The 24,445-nt window shown below is 48.2% G+C and overlaps 1 protein-coding gene across 2 annotated transcripts in view; it reads left to right on the top strand.

Moving 5' to 3' along the window:
- DAT (Sodium-dependent dopamine transporter) overlaps positions 1-24,445 on the top strand; it is a 97,209-nt gene that overhangs the window by 19,644 nt on the left and 53,120 nt on the right. For both annotated transcript variants that reach the window (XM_065427591.1, XM_070534599.1), the window contains exons 2-3: positions 9,187-9,321; positions 11,659-11,977. In XM_065427591.1, the coding sequence (XP_065283663.1) occupies positions 9,187-9,321; positions 11,659-11,977 (454 nt within the window). The remainder of the gene's footprint in view (positions 1-9,186; positions 9,322-11,658; positions 11,978-24,445) is intronic.

The following is a 24,445-nucleotide window of genomic DNA, read 5'->3' as shown; positions in this document are numbered from 1 at the left end:
GATAGGCTATACAATGACAGGAGATTCGGATCAGAAACCCAAGGTACAAGCCACAGCAGTAACAACGCAACATGGCAGGACAAAACCAACTAGAAGTATGGCAGTGGAACTGCAGAGGGTACAAGCGCAAGCAAGGACTCCTGCAACAGTTCATATCTACGCGAGAAAATCCACCAGATATAATCATGCTACAGGAAACCAATAATACCCCCGCACTCAGGGGCTACACGTGCCAGGAGAGTGGCCGCACCGCGACCCTCATCAGTAACAAAGTAGTAACCATAGCGCATAAAGAAATCGAGGACACCCAGATAGAACACGTGATCACGGAGGTGATTCCCAAAAGGAAAAGAAAGGCTAGAAGTACGTACATAGTAAACTTGTACAGCCCACCTAAACAGACAAAAGGAAACTTTATTAAACTTTTCGCGGAGGCCAAAAAATTGGCGGGACAAAACACCCTAATCATAGCGGGAGACTTTAACGCTAAAAGCCCACGCTGGGGCTATAAAAAGGAAGACAAGAAGGGACGAGGCATCTGCACGGCGGCAGAAAACACCGGGTGCGAGCTGCTAACCGATGAAAACCAGCCGACTAGACAGGGAAACAGCGTCAGTCCAGACACGTGTCCCGACCTAACCTTTATCAGGGGCGCCAAGCAGGCAGAGTGGGAAAACCTGCTCGAGAACCTTGGCAGCGACCACCACATAATAAGAGTCAGCACGGTGGCAGACAATGTCAAGAGGAAAATTGGTACGGCTCGGCTGACGGATTGGGACGCCTTTAGAGCACACTGTCGACAGCTAAAGGGTAACATTACCTCGGTTGAAGAGTGGAGCCAGCAACTCAAGCAAATTCAGGAAATGTACACGCAAGAAGTGCATAGAACCGAACAAACACCGGAAGTCGACAAGCGGCTCCTCAGGCTCTGGGAGGCTAGACGCGGGCTCACCAAGAGATGGAAAAGACAAAAGCTAAATAAGAAGCTAAAGAAGAAGATAGCGGACATCACTAGGCAGACGGAGGAGTACGCGACGCAGCTGGCCAGACAGGGGTGGCAACAGTTTAGCAACTCGCTGAACGGGACCCTAAGTACGGCCAAAACGTGGCGTATCCTCAAGGCCCTAATGGACCCTAGCAAGAACAAGTCCGAAAGCGGCAAATCGATCCAAAGACTGGTCCACCAGTACGAAGGTTCCGAAGAGCAGCTCCTGAAAGAAGTCCGAGAAAAATGCTACGGGAAAGACCAAATCGAAGGTTACAAAGGAGATTATCTCGGTGAGGACAACCCGAAAATGGACCGACCCATCACAAGAGCGGAGGTCACCGAGGCCGTGAGAGCGGCCACCAAGAATACAGCGGCGGGAGCGGACAAGATTCGAAACTCGCTCATAAGAAACCTAAGCGACGAGGCAGTCGATCAGCTGACGTCGTACCTCAACATGCTCTGGCAAGAGGGGAAGGTACCGGCGGAATGGAAACACGCCATCGTGGTCATGATACCCAAGCCGGGCAAGAAACTACAGATCGAAAATCTCAGGCCGATCTCGCTTACGTCGTGCCTGGGAAAACTGTATGAGAGAATAGTCACCAGAAGGATCCAGCAGCACCTGGAGAACGGGAGGTGGTACCCTGACAGCATGTATGGCTTCAGGGCCAACCTATCGACGCAGGACGTCCTCCTGCAACTCAAAGAGGAGGTGCTCGACACAATGCCCAAGGCGGGTGAAAACGTTGTGATGGCGCTCGACATCAAAGGCGCCTTCGACAACGTCAGCCACGCGGCCATAATGGAGGGCCTCAACAACACCAACTGCGGAAGGAAAGTACACGACTACGTCAAGGACTTCCTAACCGACAGAACGGCAACGGTAGGGCTGGGGGAGTTGAGGAGCGACGCCTTCTCCACACCGTGTAAAGGCACACCCCAAGGCTCCGTGATATCGCCCGTGCTATTTAATGTGGCGATGATCGGCCTGGCAAAACGACTCGGCGAGATTCAGGGCATCCAACATGCGATGTACGCGGACGACGTCACGGTTTGGGTCACGCAAGGTTCACTGGGAGAAAAACAAGAGAAGCTACAAGAGGCTGCGCACTGTGTCGAAAAGTACACCAGAGAAAGGGGACTGGTATGCTCCACAGAAAAATCCGAATTACTGAGAGTAGGTAGACACCCCACCCAAGCAACGCTGGAAGTAACGCTTGATGGTCAAAACATCCCGGAAAAGAATATGATCAAAATCCTGGGCATGTGGCTACAGGGCAGCAGAAAATGCAGCCACACCATCAGCCTGCTGAGCAAAGTGACGGAGCAGGTGGGCCGGATGATCAACAGGGTCTCCCAAAAAAGATACGGCATGAAAGAGGAAGACACACTCAAACTCGTCGGCAGCCTGGTCGTCAGCCGAGTCATCTACTCGATACCATACCACGCGATGACCAAAGGAGAGAGGGAACAGGCGGACACGATAATCAGGAAAGCATACAAGACGGCTCTCCATCTGCCAAAAAACACTTCAAACGAAAAACTGCTCCAACTGGGCATCAACAACACTTTCAGCGAACTGGCGGAAGCCCTGCTTGAAACGCAAAAAGCCAGACTCAAAAGCACCCCTGCAGGGAGAGCGCTCCTGACTAGGCTGGGACGGGACACGAGTGGACACGTAGATAGATACGCAGACATGCCCGACTGCTTAAGAAAAACAATAAGTGTTAGGCCAGTACCTAAGAACATGGACCCCAACCTCCACGAGAGCAGAAGGCAGGCGCGAGCCGAATACGTGGAAAAGACACTCGCGCTACTAGAGAACACGGTGTACACGGATGCTGCCACGTACCCGCGAGAAGGGAAACGCGCGGCCACGGCGGTGGTGGTGGACGGCGACGGGAATCTGATCACATGTGCGACGGCAAAGGCAGTCGACACAGCGGAGGCCGAAGAAATTGCCGTGGCGCTGGCGGCAGTAGAAGGATATAGGACAGGCAGGCCTCTAAACATCTTAACAGACTCGAAGGAAGCGTGCAGAAATTACACGAGGGGCAGGATTAGCAAAGCCGCCCTCAGAATTCTTGGCGGAGCCAACTTCGCCGAGAGAAACGTTACGCACAAGTTAATCTGGATTCCGGCCCACGCAGGCATAGAGGGTAACGAAAGGGCAGACAGCCTAGCTCGAGAGACCACGTTCCGAGCAGAGCAGTCGCGCGCCCCGGAGTATCACCCACACGCTTGTGAGGGAGGATACACAGAAATCTTAAACTTATACAGAGGGACGAGAGCCAAATATCCCCCACCGCACAAAGCTCTAACGCAGGAGGAAGCAACGAGTTGGCGCAGATTGCAGACAAACTCCTTCCCAAATTTATACATCCTAAACAAAATGTACCCAACACAATACAGAGACACCTGCCCATGGTGCGGGGCCACACCCACACTATACCATGTCACATGGGAATGTAAACACAATAAATCATTCCACCAACACAATAACCCGAGTGCGGAGCAATGGGAGAGTCGGCTTACCAGCTGCGAGCTCACGGCCCAAAGGGCCTTAGTGCAGCACGCTAGTGAGGTAGCTAGGCTCAGTGGAGCCCTGGAATAGGGGCCCACCCTTGCTGGAAGAGGCTCCAAGTCGCCGGCGCCCAAGACGACCGAGACCTCGAGACGCTAAATCCTTGAAGGAACCAAAATAAAGTTTCTCTCTCTCTCTCTCTCCATTTGTGACACGCTGATCTGGATGCTGCTTAAGTAGGTGGCGACGTATCAGGAGACGAGCGTCATCAAGCTTGCACAAAATTTCTGGGCAGTCACAGTTCTTATGAGCGCAACTTGAAGCGAGCCGATCAGCCTCTTCAATTCCGGCGATTCCTACGTGTGAAGGTATCCATTGAGCAACGACATGTGCACATACCTCATGTGATGTAACTTTGCTCGCAGAGTCAGTAATGCTGCGCACAAGTGGACAATCATGCTCACTGCGTTGTAACCTGCTAAGGGCAGCACGGGAGTCCGTAAGGATGACAACTTTCGGTGTAGTTAACTCCTCTTGCACGTATTTCAGTGCAACTTACAAAACAGTTGTTGGCAACTAAGGCTCACGGACCGCGCGAGGTTGTTACTCCGCCCGCCAATCACAGAAGCAGACAAAATCGTCATCATGTGTCCATTTCAAAATGACGTCGTACTTTATCGGCGGAAGCGATGAGGTGTGCAGCAGACATGGACAAAGTGTATGGAGTCTGAGCATTTCACTCTTCAAAAGTCCACGGTACAGTTCATTTCACTGCTGACCTGATTTTACTCATGAAACTTCAGCCCCAACTCAAATGAAACTTGGAAATAAATGGTTGCAGCGAAGGAAGCGTTTTGTTTCAGTTCAATAAAGAATTAGGCTTTCACCGTTCCACTGTATAAGACGAATGAAAGCGTACAAAATTACGCGCTTATAATTTTATTTTTGCGGTTACCGCCTTATTTAGGTAACAGGGAAAGCTTTAAGTACGAACTATTTGCAGCCTCGCGGAGGAACAGTGGCTAGCGTTTACGAGGGCGCAGGCGGGGTTTCACTGCAGACTTGAGTTGTATCCGACATGAATCTCTTTGGAAAAATCTACAAAGATTACGCAGCTACCTTGGTTCTCGATAAGAAAAGTGGAAAGGGGTCGGACAAGGAGACACAGTCTCTCCAATGTTATCCACTGCATACTTGGAAGAAGTATTCAAGCTATTAAACTGGGAAGGCTTAGGAGTGATGATCAATGGCGAATATCTCAGCAACCTTCGGTTTGCAGATGACACTGTCCTGTTCAACAACACTCCGGATGAGTTACAACAAATGATCGAGAACCTTAACAGAGAGAGTGTAAGAGTAGGGTTGAAGATTAATATGCAGAAAACAAAGATAATGATCAACAGCCTGGCAAGGGAACAAGAGTTCATAATCGCCAGTCAGTCTCTAGAGTCTGTGAAAGATTACGTTTACCTAGGTCAATTACGCACAGGGGACCCTGATCATAGGAGGGAAATTTACAGTAGAATAAAAATGGGTTCGAGTGCATTCGGCAGACATTGTCAGATCCGCAACAGTGTCTCCACTGAAGTGTGTGGAATGGTTCTCTCCATCCCCGTCGATGAAATTTCATGACCGCGATTTGTCGCAACGTTTGTCAGCTCCGCATTTTTTCGCAATGACTTAATTTTCCTATATCACGTTACTTCCGCCTCCTCATTTGACAATCACTGGTGATAAGGAAGCGGACACGAATCGTCGGCATTTTATTGCTGCTATAAAATGAAGCAAATATGTGCACAAACGGTCGTAGCAAGGGGAGTGCGGTAGGCGTGCATCGCAAAAGCTGCCGGCAATGCTCCGCCCGAGCGCCGCTTAACAGCCGCGGCAGAGAGTCCGATGCCTGTCATAGTGCACACGTACTTACAGCAAAAATGAGCGGCGAGGAAGCGCAGGGCGCAACAGGATGCGCGCAGTCCATCCATCCTCAACCCGGCGCACACTCCGGCCCTGCAAAGGCTCACCGGGGGCCGAAACACGCTTACTTCCAATTTGAATGCACAACGTCCCTTTCGGGAGCAAAATGGCACTCGCGTTTGTTGGCGGGTGAGGCTGCCGAGCAGTCCTCTTGATAACTATCGATGGGAGTTGTGAATGCCTTTGGGACAGCCCCTCTAATTACAGCTAAATCAAAGGTTAACCAAGTGAAACCAAGACTTAGCGGGGCTAAACCAAGCATTAGCTTTGCATATCAAGGGTTAGCTGAGCTGAGCCGCAGCTAATTGCTTCCTTCCTCCATGAAAGCAACACAGCGCATCAGACGCGTCGGGCGCGCAGTAGACCCGCAGCAAATTCCATTTCCCAGGATTGAAGTGTATGGCGTCCTGTATCTGCCTTTTGAACGTCGCTATTGGAAATGACAAATAAACGTTCAGCGTACTAGAAGTTACAGCTTGAGTTATATTGTGAACAAACATTAGAAAAAACTCGGAAGCAATATTTTTTAAACTTGTTTGGGCGATACTAGCGTATGCAACACGATCCTGTACAAAGGGTGGGGGGTTCTCGTTTTGTTCTCGCAACTTGTCCGGATGTTCTCGTTTGAGCGCCCGGATAACGGCTCTGGCTTCCGGCTCAAGGTCACTTGAAGGTTGCCGACAGCGGAAGCTGAGAGCAGTTCACGCTTAAAAATAATGCAAGAAAGTATTTACTTATATGTATTGTATTCGGGTACGTATGCCACAGTGAAAGCAGATGCGGCAGTGTCCGCCACGATCCCTTTTCGGCATCTTGAGGCGCAAGAGCTTCATCGAATATAACCAACGACACTCGGCAAGGCGGTCTCCGCAGATTAGGTGATGGACGCGGCTGTCGGGACGCGCCTTTGTGCTCGGCCACCGTCTCGGGACGTTGGCGTCGTCGAGACGGTGGCTTCATAGCTTCACAAAAACGCCGTCTGCGGGCTTCCGGGTGTTGCCATTCGCATTATTAGCGCATTTACGACAGACAAAATGAGCATGGTTCCTGAGTTTACAGGAGGTGTGGATTTGTATCGAGCACCTGCATTTGATTTTTTGGTAATATATAACAAGCACATGACATATCCAATATACTCTCGAGCCAAGGAAAGCATAGATAAGATGCCTTTCTTTTTTAAATTGAACTGTTATATGAAATGCCGCCTAAGATTTCGACAATCATTATGAGAGAGAATTGAATTGACAGAAAGCGGAGCTTAGGCAATTGCTCGCTCATTGCCTTCTGCTCTGCACTGGGGAAAGGGCAAGAAGATAATCGTCACATCCCTTATGAAGTAAAATGAAACGAAAGGGGAAGAAAAGACAACTTCACGCCGTTGGTGGGCACACGCGGCCACCGTATACGCCGAGTGTGCGGTGCTCCATCGACGGAAATACGGCGGTGCCTGTGCCGTCGCCAACTTGCATGCTTACGACCCACCACGCTAGTGGCTATGGCGTTGCGCTGCTGAGCACAAGGTCTCGGGTTCAATTCCGTTGGGCGGGGAACGCGTGTGCTTACATTCAGGGCCACGACTACGGACCAAAGGTGGTCGAAATCGACCCGGATCCATCTTCCACAGCGGCGTCACTCGTAGTTGTGTAACACACGGGACAATGTATGCCATCACGTATTATGGACGTAACCAATTAATTAGAGAAGTCATAATGCTTTCGCATTCAAATCACGTAAGAATGCTGAAGTGACTGTCATTTTTTTTCTCCTATGGTATCTCCAGGCTTTAAGATTGCTGGAGTCGAAGCTTTCGCTTAAAATGCGCCCGACAAACCAGCGGAACCGAGGAACTTGGCCGTTTAGTTAACTAGCCAAGCAGCATACTAGGAGCAGCATTGAAGGGATTATATGGGAGGAGAAAACCTGCGATAATATTGATATACTAAATAAAGGAAAAGGAAATGAAAGAGCTGGTAAGCTAAATATTTGCTATGTCCACCAACAAGGCTAGCTAACTTATTGATGTCTTTTTTTAGAATGTGCAGAAACCAATGACGGTTATTGTCAATGTAAGCGAATAGGCGAAGGCGTCTAGAAAGCCATTCGGTCCATTAAAGGAGTGATGCGCTTGAAGCTGTATATTAGTTGCAGTGAGCATATTTAGGTCACGTTTGTTGTTTCTTATAATGAGTACATCTGGAGTGGTAGTGTAGGTGGCTATACATCGAAGTCGATTCGTCGTGTGTATTGTCATCCAGCGTGGTAGGCGACTGCCAGCCTCCTCTATCGCAGCTGCCACATAGAGAGAGAGAGAGAGAGAGAGAGAGAGAGAGAGAGAGAGAGAGACAGAGTGGCGGGAGATGGAGCAGGTTGTCCTTCAAGAACGCCCCACCACCGCATCTGGACCACGGCATCGAACACCCAGTGGCACGTGCCGATATGCTAAATCAATGAAAGTCAAGTAATTCAATCAAACCGCTGAATGTAATATGTGCTATTCCATTAATAGGTCGGTGTGCTTTAGAGATACCTATGAGCCGACATTACTATATGGGCAGCTGTTATGTGGGAATTTGTTTATTATTACTCAAAACAGGGAGGCGCGCTTACTCGCACTACTTTGTCGGTCAGCATACTACAGGGTTTATTAAGCCCGTTTGTGTGTGTGTGTGTGTATATATATATATATATATATATATATATATATGTATATATATATATATATATATATATATATATATATATATATATATACACACACACACAAGTCAAGTTTCATTAAGAGCTTGTGTTTCCCGTGCGCAATATATTTGTTGCATACAAGAAGAATGCGACGCATGTCAGCGAGCGACGTCTTAATAGCGTGGTTTATTAACCATGACACTATAATTAATTGAATAGAATGGACTTTCGCGAAGCCAACAAAGACATCAACATATGTTTCTATTTTCTCTTCCAAATGCTCAGTTATGCACTCGTTTTGTTCTAGCACGGCCAATTCAGTTAATATATTTCTGTGGAACCAAGATTAGCAAGGCGTAAATATACTAAACTGACCGAGATATTTTGTAGTTCTGTGGTAAATATCGCTAAAGCGGGATCATAACACGAGAGAAGCGGTCACACAGCAACCGTGTCTTTAGTTTCTCTTGTCTTCGTCAACTTTTCGAGCTGTTTGCCGCATTATGTCGTCGCACTGACAAGCCCGGCTAAAAGCCATACTGAAATTCGTACTTGCTGATTTTTAAAGGGAGATAGAGGTAAAATACACGTAGGTCTTTCATTTTTCAAATCGTTTTGTAGCGCTTGTTGTGAAGTGTAGGCACTTGCGGTTTCCATTCCTGTTGGAAAAACTGCTGTTTCTTCGATGTGTCCGCTGGACGTGCACGGCACATCCGCGCGCCAATCAATACGTTGTTGTTATTATGTGGAGATGGCACTATTTTCTAGCATTGTCGTCCAAGTTTTGCGTGCTGAAGGGAGCCTCGGTCTCTGTGCTCGTTGTTCCCCTCACTGCCAATCTGCGGCATGCGTCAGCGTTTAATGAAATCATTACATGGCGCATTAAATGTCCCATAAGTGTGGAAGTAGCCGCGAGTAATGAATTCGCTGTTCGTTCGAAGGGCCGTGAGTGCGGTCCAAAGAGCACCGGCGTACAGCGTTGTCCTCTTGCGTGCCTCCATCGCCCTCTTCCTGCTCGCAGGCGCGTTCCTGGTGCCGTACCTGATCATGCTGGCGGTGGGCGGCATTCCCCTCTTCTTCATGGAGCTCGCTCTCGGCCAGTACCACCGCAAGGGCGCCATCACCTGCTGGGGAAGGCTGGTGCCCCTCTTCAAAGGCACGTCTCACGCCGTGCACTCTGTAGTTGCTGCCCCGCGGGGACGACGGCGTCTCTTTAAGTGTGGACGGATCCTTGGAATGGGGGGATGTTGTAGATTGCCAGCGAAGCCGTCTCTATCTTTTCTTTTATTGTCTCCACCGAAGCTAGTATTCTAAAGCGACACGTGCGAAATTCCTTGGTATTATTTTTCCTGGAAACGCAGATCTTCGAATGACATTTGTCAGTTTGTTCTTTGAAAAAGGACGTCACCACCTATTTGCTGCACGTTTCAAGCGAAATTAGTTATGCAGGGGTGAAGAGCACCTGCGAAAAAAAAAAAAACGAAGGAAGTAAAGACAACAAATACAAACAAGCCACTTTTGTTATTTGGTTCTTTTGCGTGATTGTGTGGCGACAATTTTGGTTGATCAGTATATTAAATGCTTTTGTGGTATGCGTATTTCAGCGCTAACGTCCGAGAGTCATTTACCATGCATATGCCGTGTTTGATGCTTAATCATTTGGTTCCCCGTCTATGTGGGAAATGTATCCCTAAATAACCGCTCGATATTTTCTAGATGCAGTTTGTTTTCTCTTTACCCGCCGTGGTTCCTCAGTGGCTATGGTGTTGGGCTGCTGAGCACGAGGTCGTGGGATCGAATCCCGGCCACGGCGGCCGCATTTCGATGGGGGCGAAATGCGATAACACCCGTGTACTTAGATTTAGGTGCACGTTAAAGAACCCCAGGTGGTCGAAATTCCGGAGTCCTCCACTACGGCGTGCCTCATAATCAGAAAATGGTTTTGGCACGTAAAAACCCATAATTTAATTTTATTTATTTTCTCTCTTTTTTTTTGTGGTACGCTCTGAATGTTGCTCCAATTTTTCGCAATGGGAGCTGCTAACGCTTCGCCGAGTGTTAATTTTTTTTTTTACGCCAGCAGTCTTGACAGCTGTACTTTTTTTTGTTCATTGTCTACGACAATGCCATGTTTGCCGTGTTTCTACGACAATGCCTAGAACCCGGCGTTTCCAGGAAACCAGTCCTAAGGCAACTCCGTCGCGACGCGCCGTTGCTTCACCTGTGCAGTCCTGTAAATAGTTGCATCCACCCTCGCAAAGCATGGCTCAAGTGAAAGCGTAACAAGATGGCGCTGCCGCGCGCCAGGAGGAGCCAGTTCGCCACGGCTGCTTGTGCCTCCCGCGACGGGAGCAGGGGAAACACAGGGATCCTCGAGGCGTCACTAACGCGGGCTTCTCCGAGACAGCAGAAAATGAATTTCCGGCGATCCTCTGCCGCCCATAATCCGTCGGCCATCGTAAGGTGCAGCGTCGCAAGATCTTCGCCCTTGCCACACCTTCGAGTGTATGGCTCCGTTCTCGATGGCCTCCTTGTTGCCGCTGTTGGTTGATAATGATTTTGCGCCCCGAAAGAACTCTCCGCGTTCACCCAGGAATTGCTCTTTGCTCTTTAAAATCCCTCTCAGCCGTCTTTCTTCTTGCCGATCCAACGAATAATAGACCAAGAGTGACTTGCCTTCTGGGGTCCATTATTTGCTCTTCTTTCTCCTCTCTTCTTTGCCGAGCCCACTTGCCCTTTCTATCGATAGCTCGGTCTCACAATAGGGGCGTAATCCTTATGACGGGCTTCTCAAGGAGCGCTGTTGCGCAACCTCTCTGTGTCCCAGCTTCGCATTATTATTATTTTTTTTTGTATTCCCCGGGTTTTCTCTGGCTTTAACTTTATAGGAGTTGGATGGTAATATTCTGTACCTACACCGCTGGTAGCGATCGGCTATCGTCTCGGACGGGTGGTGCACTCCACAGTCCGTGCCGAAGGTGCGAACAAGTGCAGGCTTTCTCTTTTGCATTGTTTGAAGTATCTGTTCATGCGCAGGTCGGGGGTTTTTTATTTGGTCGCAGTTCAATCCGGGAAGAGAAAGAATAGGGTTTCCGGCGGTAAAATATAATTTTATAATCGCAGAGTGACGCGAAGTTCCTCTCGGTTGCGGTTGCCTGGTGTAACAGCCGGAACATCGAAATTGCGCGAAAAAACCCAGCCAAGTTCGTTTCTCACTCTGTTACCGTTTGTTGCGCCATGTTCCAAGTCCGTCACGCCGTGTTTACCTTTTTAGTAAGAAAAACGTGACCGTAACGATAGGGGCGAGTCTGGCACCGATTGCCCTCTGTCTCGGGCAGTTATACAAAAATGTGCGTACATCCGGAGGCGTTCAAGCGGAGCACGCGACTGGCACATCATCTCGACAGTGTCACCAAGAAAGTAATGCGGTTCACGCACAGGAATGAGTTCTAAGTCGCGCACATTTCTCCCGGCGCATGTTTCCGGAGTGCAGGCGTGGGTTACACGGTGGTGATGATTGCCTTCTACGTGGACTTCTACTACAACGTGATCATCGCCTGGGCGCTCTACTACCTGGTGGCGTCGTTCACCACTGAGCTGCCGTGGACCAACTGCAACAACTCGTGGAACACGGAGAACTGCCTCGAGCTGGCCTACGGGCAGCGACTGCTGAGGCTGCCCGCCAACGAGAGCTCTTCGTCCCTGGACGACGGCGTCGACGGCCGCGCCACAAACGCCACCGACGACCCGGACAAGGCGCTCGCCGTTGACGTCAGGGCCAACTACACAACGCCGGCCGAGGAGTACTTCACGTGAGTCCGATTGTTTGGCGCCGTGGTCAGTGGACGCACTTTAAGCCAACTCACGAGGCCCTTTGTCCATAGCCATAGCTTGAGTGTCTTGTAGATATTCAAGTTGGAAACGAATTTGATTGATTGATTGATTGATTGATTGATTGATTGATTGATTGATTGATTGATTGAGAGCAAGCGAGAGAGTGAGTGAGTGAGTGAGTGAGTGAGTGAGTGAGTGAGTGAGTGAGTGAGTGAGTGAGTGAGTGAGTGAGTGAGTGAGTGAGTGAGTGAGTGAGCGTAACGCCCTAAAGCAAGTTATCGGCACCTCTTGTAATGTGAAGGACAGGTTTCTCATAGATTCTGCACCCGCGCGATTAACTCGAGATGCGTTCAGTTGTCACCATCTATTCAACCGTCATGCACATAGCTGTTGCTTTTGTTAGTTCAACCTTCTTTGTTTAGGCTGATCCTGGGACCAGGAGAGGGATGCGGCTGTTACTCAGCTGGTCTGTACTCTCATGGAACGAATTGCGACCGGAGAAAACGCCAGTTGCGTTTAACTTTTCCCTTTGCTTCATTATTTTCTTGAGTTACGGCTCGCCGCGACGCTGGCAGATGCCCGGAACCATATACACGTGATATGGGTTAGATAAGGTGGGAAATAAAATAATGTGAAAGAGCGTCCACCATGAAAATCTGCAATAACCCTTAAACCCATGAGCAAGATGACTGTCGCCCGTTACCTCGTCTGTTTTTCCCTAACTGTATAGCACTTTTCGTGCAAAATTGGCAATTGGAAACAAAAATCGCAAGGAGTTGAGAAATTAAGCGATATACTAAGGAAGAGAGCCAAGGCAACAACCAAACTGCAAGCAAAAACGAATAATAAAAAAGTTAAGCGTTGTTTATGAGACTATTTATGGATCAACATCTTTTTATTGAAAAAGGAAGTAGAGAAAACGCCGGCGGAAGTGGAGAACAATTACTTGTTTTGAATGACGCTTCTACAGTTATCGGTCGAACCGCCCCACGTAGCCACTTCTCTGCTGTGCTTATGTGGGTGTTTTTCTAACCTTTCGCGGTGAGCGCAGTACGTCTAGAATCGCAGAGTCCTGCGCTCTGCGCGGTTGTATGGGACTGGCGGCCGCACAGCGTTACGCAATTCGCGGAACTGTCAAAACTGATCAACAATTAGGCGAAAATAACTGATATTCGAAACTATAACATGAGAAACACTAAAGAAGCCGTAAAAAATGAACGCAGCCTGAAATCAGTAAAAAATAAACGTGGCATAGGACAAACCATGATGTATGCACTAAAAGATGAAAAGGGGAATATCATCAGCAATCTCGAAGACATAGTAAAAGCAACGGAAAAATTCTAAGCTGACCTGTATGCAGTACCAAGAGGAGTCACGATACCTCACTTTGAAACAGTAATGAACAGGATACAGAAACTCCTATTTGACAGAAACCACATTTGAAACCCACAGAAACCCAGAAACCCACATTTGACAGCTTCTCCAGAGTACAAACACCTGGCATTTCCCTGGCATAGCGAATCTTGTTACACAAAGATGCTTGAGGTCTGCCTCACCAAATTACGCTGCCGCATTCCCTCCCTAAATTTCTATTTATACAGGTCGGGTTTGGTTCCCTCTCCCCTTTGTTCTTTTTCTGAGGAGGAGGAGACGATACAGCACTTTCTTCTATCTTGCCGCCGCTTTGCTGCGTTAAGAAAAAGGTTGTTGGAGATACCTTTTCGAAGAATTGGCCTGGACTTGACAGAACCTGCAATTCTTTTGTTCGGGGCGTCCACTTTGGGATTCAGCCACAGGGATGCATGCTTCGCTGTCCAAACATTCCTTACAGAATCTAAACGAATGCCCTGCTAAATTCTATTTTTTTACTTTTAAATTAATAATTCCTCATTCAACAGCACCTTCCTGATTTTATTTTAGCCGGTAATTCAACCCTATTCAATGCTATTCGCATAAATATTAGGACATTTATGCTCTATGTTATTTTGGAATAATCCACCCATTTCTTGGCCAATCCCCCATCGTGGGTAGGAGCCACACGTGTCACAGGCTACAACAACAACAACAACAACAACAACAAAGGAACAAGAGATCAGGATCGCCAGTCGGCCACTAGAGACTGCGAAGGAGCACGTTTACCTAGGTCCATTAATCACAGGCAACCCTGATCATGAGAAGGAAATTCACAGAAGAATAAAAATAGGTTGGATCGCATACAGCAGACATTGCCAGCTCCTGATTGGAAGCTTACCATTATTATTGAAAAGTAAGGTGTGCAATCAGTGCATTTTGCCAGTGCTGACATATGGGGCAGAGACTTGAGAGCAAGTTAAGGACCGCGCAAAGAGCGATCGAACGAAGATTGCTAGGCATAACGTTAAGAGAGAGAAAGAACGGTTTGGATCGGAGAGCGAGCGGGTATAGACGATATTCTAATTGACATCAAGAGGAAAAAATGTAGCTGGCCAGGTCATGTAATGCGCCGGTTAGATAACCATTGGACCATTAGGGTTACAGAATGGTTACCAAGAGAAGGAAAAGGCAATCGAGGACGACAAAAGACCAGACGGAGCGATGAAATTAGGAAATTCGCGGGCACTAGTTGGAATCGGTTGGCGCAGTACAGGGGTAATTGGAGATCGCATTGCAGGGAGATGCCTTCGTCCTGCAGTGAACATAAAACATGATGATGATGATGATGATGTGGTGATGATGATGATGGAGGTAGTGGGCCCCCCCCCCCGAAAAAAAATCCTGGGTACGTGCCTGCATACATACATACATACATACATACATACATACATACATACATACATACATACATACATACATACATACATACATACATACATACATACATACATACATACATACATACATACATACATACATACATACATACATACATACATACATACGTACATACATACGTACGTAAACTGAGAGCACAATATTCGAATGTCATCCTCCTCGTCTCTGCATACACACATGCATCGTGGAATCAGTGCGAAGCGAAACTTTCGTGAAGCGATTAATCAAATGCTGTAAATTTGCGGGTTTAATTGCCGCGTCTTTGGCATAAAGGCAAATACCGCGCGCGCTCACGTGCACCTCGTGCCGTACGCAGTGTGACAAAGGCGGCGATCATCTCGAAGAGCTCGTCGGCATCGGCACGATCGAAGTACACGTGCGGTTGTAGCCTTACGGTTGGAACATCGGGCTTCTTTGCTGGGACTCATAGGTTCTATCCCACCGTCGGGCACGTAATTCAATACCTATTTTTTAAGCGTGAGCTATTCGATACGACAGCATCAGCACCAAGCAACTACGATCAGGAAAGTCCGGGAGCGTGCGCCAAGAACTTTGTGTACGAAACGGGAGCAAGTGTGAAGATTAAACTGCGGGGCGTCATGTCCCGTGTCGGCCCAGTGAGTCGACACGATTCCTTTTGACTGCCTGTCCTCTCCGGGGTTTAGGGCACATTCGTGAGTCCACGAAAGGTGCTTAATTTGGCAGGAGCTGGCACTCATTTGCTACACCGTAGAAGACAGTGTCCGCCTGGCCGCATAGCCAGGCGCGAGCCTGCGGGGTGAGCGGCGGGTGAGCGAGAGCCCTGAAGTGAAAGCCTGTGCAGCACGACGTGGAAAGCCCTTGCGCAGGGGGAGCGAAAGGAAGCGAGCACGCAAACAAAATAATTGTGCGAATCTCGCACATCCGTCTGACGCATGCGTTGACCCAGTACGTTCTCAGTGGTTCTCATGTATGCACGCAATAGCGCTTACATCGCAATATCTTCGATTATATACGCACATATCTACAACGTGCGGGTATTTGCTTGTGCGCTTGGCGCAGCGTATCTACCGAACATACCGTGTTCAGTGAAGCTTCCCTTTCCTCTAAATTTAACTATGCGTTAATCTGGTCTAATTATTAAACGACGCATTATTATTTCTTTTCCAGCTTTCTTATTCGTGTGTTTCTTTTCACTTATTATATTTTTCTTATTTATTTACTTTTTTAAGTCGTCCAATTTGTGCTCCCTCCCCATTTCTTTTTCTTCTCTCCTATTGCTTGTCTTACGCGCTTTCAACTTAGACGAATTAACCATTACAAACCAAATGATTAATTAATTAATCGATTGATTAATTGACTAAATGTCTATCTTCGTATTGAGTCCATGCGATGTTTGAGGCTCGACAACAACCGACTGACCCTATGAGCGGCATTCTTTGGCAATAAATCCAGCTGAACGGACCTCTTTTCAGACACCTTACAAAAACTCATTTTACAGCACTCAGGTGTAGAGTAATGCTTATTGGCACGAGACGTACTTTACATACAAACAAGCAAACAAACAAACAAACAAGCAACGAAGCTAATAAGTTGACACCTTGAACGCGAAGTTCGAACTTGTTTCCCGCGGGTAAGAATGTTGGCAGATAACTTCACCAATTTTCCCCATTTATTGTATATATGCAAGTGCCAGAACAAACGAAGGGCTAATGTTCTTTACGCGTAACCGATCCATTGCGGAAGAGCTGTACGATCAACGAGCACTCTGAGCCACCTCGGCCGACAATCTGCGCACCGTAGGAAAGAACGCTCTCCCGAGTGACTTGCGCGATTGCTATAGACGCTCGCGATTGTTTACCCAAGTTTTCTTTTTTTCTTTTTGATGACATTTGTATATATAGTGTGTTTTTATATGCATCTGGGTAACCTAGACATGACGTGTCGCGCGACACAAATAATTATCATTCCAAATATAAACATTCTTCAACCAAGCACCCGTATTAAAAAATAAAAAGAAGAAAAAATTACTCGGCTTTGTATTCCTCAAGTCGTGCGCGAAGATCGCTTTCTATGCAACGAAGACCGCGGCAGCGAAAAACCTTAGCAGGAAGAAAAATGCGAAAATGTGGCGCACCGCATTATTTATAAAAACCGTGTGCATGGTTTTGCTAGATGCAAAAGTGTCTCCTGAGGAACGAAGTGAAACGGTGCAAAAGATAATAATAACAACAAAAAAAGACAGTAACGTAGCCAGCAATTGAACAGTACTCGGGCCGTGTTTTGAAGGAAATAAACACCATCGTCGTCGTCGTAATCATTATTATCATATCTGCGATGGAAATGTACTTCGAACGGAACTACTCTATTTTAGTTTATTTATTAATTATTATTATTATTGTTTTTGCTTGTTGACACCATATACACTTCATCGTCGTCCCCAATACGCGTGCTTGAGAGTTTATGGACTTCCATTTCGCTTGCCTTGTACATGCCGACTCCCCTCAAAGAAAAATCAGAAAAAGATCGGTCAGTGTTTGCCACGTTTCCCACGAACGGCATGGAACAGGACTGACTATACAGGTTGTCCCACGTAACTTGAGCCAAACATTAAACAAATATGCAAATGCCACGTAGCTGGACAGAGCCAAGATGTTGCTTGCCGTCGCTTGGAGGTACTCAGATTATTTTTCATTCCGCAAATAATCAGTCTTCATTACTTAATCGGCTTCAAATATTACAATTAGATGAAAAGTGTCAATGAGAAAATCGTAGAGCGACATGAAAAACTCCCGATACAGCTTTCTGTTGCTGAATACGTCTTGCCTAAAAGTGTTTTTCCGATCGTGAAAGAAGACCGCCAATACGCGCTAAGTGCCTCGAGCGCCCAGTCGCGCGGCAATTTTGCGTCCATTGGCAGACTTCTTGCACGCTCGGAAAAACTTGTACGTAGCACGTGCACGTATTGAGCAAATCAAAGCTGTATCGGGAGTTTTTCGTGTCGCTCTACGATTTTCTCATTGACACTTTTAATCTAATTATAGTATTTGAGAAGCTGAATAATTAATTAAGACTGATTATTTAATTAGGTGGAATGAAAAATAATCTGAGTATCTCCAAGCGGTGGCAAACAACATTATCTCGGCTCTGTCCAGCTACGTGGCATTTGCATATTTGTTTAATGTTTGGCTCAAGTTACGTGGGACAACCTGCATATGGCACCTCCTTCGTGTTTGAAGGTCTCTCTTTCTTCTTCTTTTTTAATCGACAGATATTTTGTGTGCGCCTTTATTAGCCTTAGAAAAAAAAGAAAGATCGAATTCGCGGGGCGCGCGGCTGCGTGCATCGTATGTGGCGCACCTCCTGCACGCAACACCGGAGCGCGCCCATATATCCCCGCCCAGTGGTCTCGGCGAGTGATGGCCGCGTGCTCGCGGCAGCCCGACCCGATGATGGCGCGCGTCCGCCCACCTGTGGCCGCGTATCGAGGCGCAACGAAGCACGCCGTCCATGAAGGCGCACACCCCGCGGGCACCGCGACCGCTCGCTATCGCCCGGCAGTTGCGCGCAGCGCCGCCGGACTTTGACGGCCGGCAGCCGCGCGGTACCTCGTCGCGTTGTGACGGGAAGAAATAGAACGCAGTGGCGAAAGTGAGTGCGACCAAAGAGGCGGGAGCGGTATCCTCCTTGCAAGGGACGCGAAGTGTATATATCCCGAGTGTGCCAGAGAGTGGGGGGGAACGCGTAGTGAGAGTGGTAGTCCCAAATGTTTTAAAGGGCAGTGGCTATCGCCTATACCTATCTATAATGTAAACAATCAACGCAGACGCAGACAACGTATTCGTTTGCCGACGTCAATGCAGTATATCCAAAGGATAAGGACTTTCGTATTGCGACAATCGGTGCCCCGATATTCTTTAGAGGGAAAGGGCATGGTGTGGAACTTTGCGATCGAAATCCACGAGTTGCCGGCGAGGCTACGGGGTGGCGGACGGTGGAGCGAAGCCAGTCAGATGGTTCCGGCGGAGCTCGGTAATCCCTCCGTAGTGCACCGAACTTCGGAGAGCGGGAAGGACGCCATATTCGCGGACCATCGGTAACCGTCGAGACAGCCGCAGGGACCACGGGCGGCCGGCTTTCCGGTGTCACACTTGACTGGTCCCAAATGCAGCCGCTCGGCGGGCTACGCTGTACCCGCGCACACGGACCCTTTCTGTGGCCCTGGCGTTGGCTCCGACTCTGGCCACGGGCTGGCCCAGGTCTGTCAACGCAGTGCGCCACTGCCTGGCCGCTGTTGCGTGCCTCACTGCAGCGTTTCTCTTTTACGGCGATCAGCGCCACCGGTATGCGGTGCAGTTCGCGCCAATCAAAGCGGTGTCATAACAGCCAAGTGCTCACCGTGCATCAGTTGCTCTCCCCTTCAGGTACTTGCGAAGGCACGCGGATGAATGCCTCTCACGTCAGCGCGAGATGGCGTTGACCAGCTTCCGAGTCCAGCCTCTAAATGTTTTTAGCGTTATAGGTCCCAACTCTCGATTTTAATCCTTTGCGTCTTCCATAACGGAACAACAACAACAACAACAACGACGACGACGACGACGACGACGACGACGACGACGACGACGACAACAACAACAACAACAACAACAAGAACAACAACAACCACAGCAACAATAATGATGAATCTTAAGCCCCCTTCCTCCCGAAGCTCACGTTCCGAGTACGAGGAACTGTTGTTGAAAACGAAGGTTAACGGCTTGTAGTTGGTCGGAATGTGAAAGCTACAGCCTTTAAGAAAAGCGAAAATGCTTGACAGCGCAATAGATGACCAGCATCTCCCTCCCGAAGGTACTCTAGCGAGCTTCTGTAGGTTTGGGGCGCTTTGAGCAAAAGCCCAGCTGCTTCCATGTCTATGCCATCGTGCTGCTGCAGTACTGCACCCACTGCCGCGGTCGACGTGTCTACCATACGGCGAGTGGGCCCGTCGGGCAACGGATGAATCAGCAACACTGCAGTCGCCAACCGCGTTTTGGCTTCGTGGAAGGAGTGTTCGTACTCCGAGGACCAGTGGAAGGCAGCTGTTTTTTTTTTCCAAGTCGTGACGCTGCAGGTCGGTAAATGGCTGAAGAACTTGCGCACAGGATCGTATGAAGCGCCTGTGAAAATTTATGAGCCTCAGAAACTCGCACAACTTTCAGAAGGAGGTTGGAGAGGGGAGTCCTCGATTACTCGCACCCGTGAATCCAGTGGCTTGATGCCTTGGTGTGAAATGAAATGGACGAGAAAACCCGGCACTTGAACTCCGAAAATGCATATCCGGGTTTTTAGGACCAGGCCGTGTTCATCCAGTCGGAGGCGAAGGTGCTCTTTGTGCTCTTCGTCTTTGAGACTTGCAACGAGAATGTCGTCAAGGTTGACGAAAATGAACGGGAGTCCGCGCATAACCTCGTCCATGAACCTTTGAAAAGCTCTTGCCGCATTCTTCCAACTGTAAGGAATACGGACAAACTCAGAAAGGCCATGTTGAGTAGTGATTACTGTCTTCGGAGTGTCGCTGGGTTCGACAGGAGTTTGCTGCTACGTGCTCATCAAATCGATCTTGCCGTATATTTGGGTTCCTGCGAGACGGGCGCCGAAGTCATGTGTGTGGAGAAAGGGATATTGATCCGGAGTAGTGACGGCATTCAAAGCTCGGTGATCACCACAAGGCCGCCGCTAGTCGGCACTGTCGTTCTTTGGCACCATACGGAGAGGTGAAGACCGCTTGCTGGAGGAAGGACGAATAACGCCGAGCTGAAGCATGTGCTCGAACTCAGGGCGGGTGACTTCCTACCTCCGTCCAGCGAGCCTCCGTGGCCAGGCGGCGACAGGTGGGCTGGCGGTGGTGATATGATGCGTCACCTTGTGTTTCACGGGCGGCCCATCGTTTCGGGGCTTCGTGAGTTGCGGGTACTTAGCAAGTATCTCGCCGTACGCTGAGACCGGCCGAAGCGTACGGATGCCAGATGAGGTGAGGTTAGACTGCAGGCCAAATACATCGAGGGATTTGACGTTATCCTTTAAGCGCCAATCGCGAGCACTCACATCTAGGTTGAAATGACTGAGGAAGTCCACTCCCAGGATGGCAAAGCTGACGTAGGCGATCGCAAACACCCATCTGTGGAAGCGCCGTAGTTGAAAACGGGCCTCTACTTGCATAAACCAAGCTCGGGGATTCTTGGGCAAAAAGCTGGGAAGCTGAAGCTCTGCGGCGATGACAGAAGACGTAATCGTGGCATCGTTTCTGTCAGCAGGAGTATGAGCAGCGTCGTTCATGGCTATAGTGTTCGAGAAAACAAAACCGCACATGTCCTTGGTCACCACTTGTTGGGAGCTCGGTTTAGCCAATACACGTTTTGGCAGGTTGAGAACGGAGAGTCGACTGGCTTTATTCAAAAGTAAAAGCAGGTTTGCCGAATGGCGGTGGTGGCGTACCAGTCGGCAGCCACTTCGGTTCCAAGAAAGAGCAGAGGGAAATCCACGGCAAGGCACGGCGAAGCGACGCCTTAACCAACCACATTGTGAACATGCCTCGGCATTAGGTACGCGGGGATTTTTATTGTTTTTGTTTACGCAAATGGGTGATATAGAATGCAAGGCTGCAACGAGGAAGAAACACGGCCTGTAGTGCCATTTCGAATGACCTGGCTGGCCTTCAACATCCGGCATGGAAATCATGGTCACCTGGTGCACGGTAATTTTTCTGTGTATGTGTGTACTTCCCGCAATTTCATGGTTTTATGCCCAATGGGGTCGTGCCCGGCACGTAATACTTTGCACTGCTTGCAACGAACGGGCGCTAACCGGTGAGACCTCGTGACTGGTAGGATGCGCGTGAGATCAGTGCCGGGAGAACGCTGCAGAATCTGAACATGCGAGCGCGCAGAGATATACGCGCGTCGACGCCACGTCTTCTATACTGGCTCGCCACGGCCGCGTTCGCTTGACACTCCGTTACAGTGAACCAGAATCTAACTCTGTGGTGGGTTCTAGTAACGTTGCTGACGGTTAACGTTCGAGAGATTGGTTGACGTGTAGGTTTACGGCGTAGGCTTTTAGGATCATTTAATGAAAAACGGCGCAAACGAACAGGGACTCGATAGAAAAAAAAAAAAAATTCAGAGCCATTCCACTCTGTGAAAATAGATGACCAGCGGATCTGTATATATTGCCGCGTGCTCTATGTAGACGTGTAGGCGACGATGAGGATACGTGCTTTAACGGACTCCGTGTAATGCGACTGGGGGAATGGAGAAATGAAGAAGACGCCTTTCTTCTGGTGGGTTTTCAACAGGATATTCTGCCGTATTGCTCAACGTGTGGTTGTGTCATGCTCGCGTTGAACCACGACAATATGGCGGTAAATATGTTCGTAACAAATATGTTGATTGAAAATAAAAGACACATACCACAATGAATTCCGTCTTTTAAGATTTTTTGTTGTTTCATTAAATTGCATACTCAATGATTTTTTTTTAATTTTTAGCCTTCTTATGTTTGCTTTTTTGGATTTATCGTTTGGTTACCAAGGTGACTATCGCTGCATGATCGCTATGATATACGGCCAGTGGCTCTGTGGCGACAGTGAAAAGCCCCTTGGCCAATGTGAGGAATACAAGACCGATGACGCGTCATAGACACACTGATGTTTGTGTAACCGTGAATGCCGAACCTTTCCAAGAGAAACGCCACGAACTACTTTCCGTCTGGCACGTCTATGTTGAAATCACCTACAATTATACGATGGGAGTGGAGTCGGTAAGGGTGATCAAACCGAGGGCACATACGCTTGGCGTTTGCGGCACGATCTTCGTCCCTATATGGCGTGCCGCCCGCCGTCGTCGCGCACATTCCCCCTTCTGTTCACGAAGGTGTTCTTCGTACGCGCGCTGTTCTTCCACATTCCTCACCGCACGCGGCCTACCCATTGCGCCGCTGGCAGGGAACTGAGCTAAGGTTACGTGGTTTGCCCATAGAGCCCGTGACATCGAATCACAATCCATAGTAAACAGTGTCTGTTCTGGTTTTACGTTTTTTATTACGATAGTTTTTATAACTGTACGTGTTGACACTTCTCGCTATTAAACGCAGCTGGGTCATACCCGGCAATACACTTTTGCTTCTTTAGCTCTTTTAGCTGTGGGGTGGCCGCAATCCTTTCTTCCTACGCACACATATCGGCAGAACCTAGCATATAACAGCTCCGCTGTAAAACACAGGCGATCGCAGAAAATGTAAGCACGGCAACGAGCCCTAGAAGCTAGTGATGTGACCAGAAGTACTGCCTGTTGGGCGTGTTTCGTAATCCATACTCAAAATGGCAAAATCTGAACACTGGAAAGAGCGTAAGGAGCTAGTGATGTGATATAGAAGAACTGGATGTTAGGCGTCTTTCGTAATCTATACTGCAAATTGCACAATTGAAATACGGGAACGTCCTCAAGGAGCTAGTGATGTGATCTAGAAGTACTGGTCGTGTTTCGTAATCCATGCTCAAAATGGCAAAATGTAAACACGGGAAAGAACCCAAGAAGCTAGTGATGTGATTTATAAATACTGCCTGATGGGCGTGTTTCGTAATCTATACTCAAAATGGCAAAATTTAAACACGGGAAAGAGCCCAAGGAGCCGGTGATGTGATTTAGAAGTACTGGCTGTTGGTAATGTCTCGTAATCTATACTCAAAATTGCAGAATTTAAACACGTAAAAGTGCTCAAGGAGCTTGTGATGTGATTTAGGAATACTGACTGATGGGCGCGTTTCGTAATCCATACTCAAAATGGCAAAATTTAAACATGAAAAAGAGCTCAAGGAGCTAATGATGTGATTTAGAAGTACCGGCGTTTCGTCTTGTTTCGTAATCCATGCTCAAAATTGCACAATTGAAACACGGGAAAGAACCCAGGGAGCTATTGATGTGATCTAGAAGTACTGGATGTTGGGCGTCTTTCGTAATCCGTACTCAAATATCTCGTCCCTGTTCGTTTGTGCCATTCTTTCTTGAGTATGGGTGACCAAACACGCCCAAAAGTCAGCACTTCTGGCAACACTTCCAGTAACAGCATGTCCTCTCATGTTTTGTCTCGTTCGGGCGATCACCTTGAGCTCAAATTGTAAACTTTAGGACCTCATTATATCACGAAACATTGATTGTCATCAGCCATGTTTACATGTCCTCTCTTTAGCTCTGTGCTCCTGGCATTTTCCTTTATGGACCGCAATGTACATCTCAGCGTCGGTTGCTTTTCCGTGCAATTAAGTGGCAGCTGCGCAGCGTGGGAAACGTGACTATGAATATTATTGCGGCGCCATGTAATTACACCCTGAAAGTGAACAGTTTTCAAAAAAAAAAAAACTACGAATGACATTCAAATTATCGTCACAGGCGAACAAAAAAAAACAATAAAGAATCAAGGTGAAAATTTGTAGAAACCGTGCATGCCTTGTGTGGACGTTGGTCTTAAAGTCGGTCTGGTAAAATCCGGGAGCCTTCATTCAATTAAGATGTTTTCGGCGTGCATTATGGGAGCGTGGATATGTGCACTCAGGTGAAAATAACTTTCGGTGGCATCTGCTGCAAATTCGTGATGACTCGTCCAACATGTGGGTGTTCGAC

Source organism: Dermacentor albipictus, chromosome 2, assembly GCF_038994185.2.
Source record: "Dermacentor albipictus isolate Rhodes 1998 colony chromosome 2, USDA_Dalb.pri_finalv2, whole genome shotgun sequence".
Lineage (NCBI taxonomy): Eukaryota > Metazoa > Arthropoda > Arachnida > Ixodida > Ixodidae > Dermacentor > Dermacentor albipictus.
This window is presented reverse-complemented; position numbering and strand designations above follow the sequence as displayed.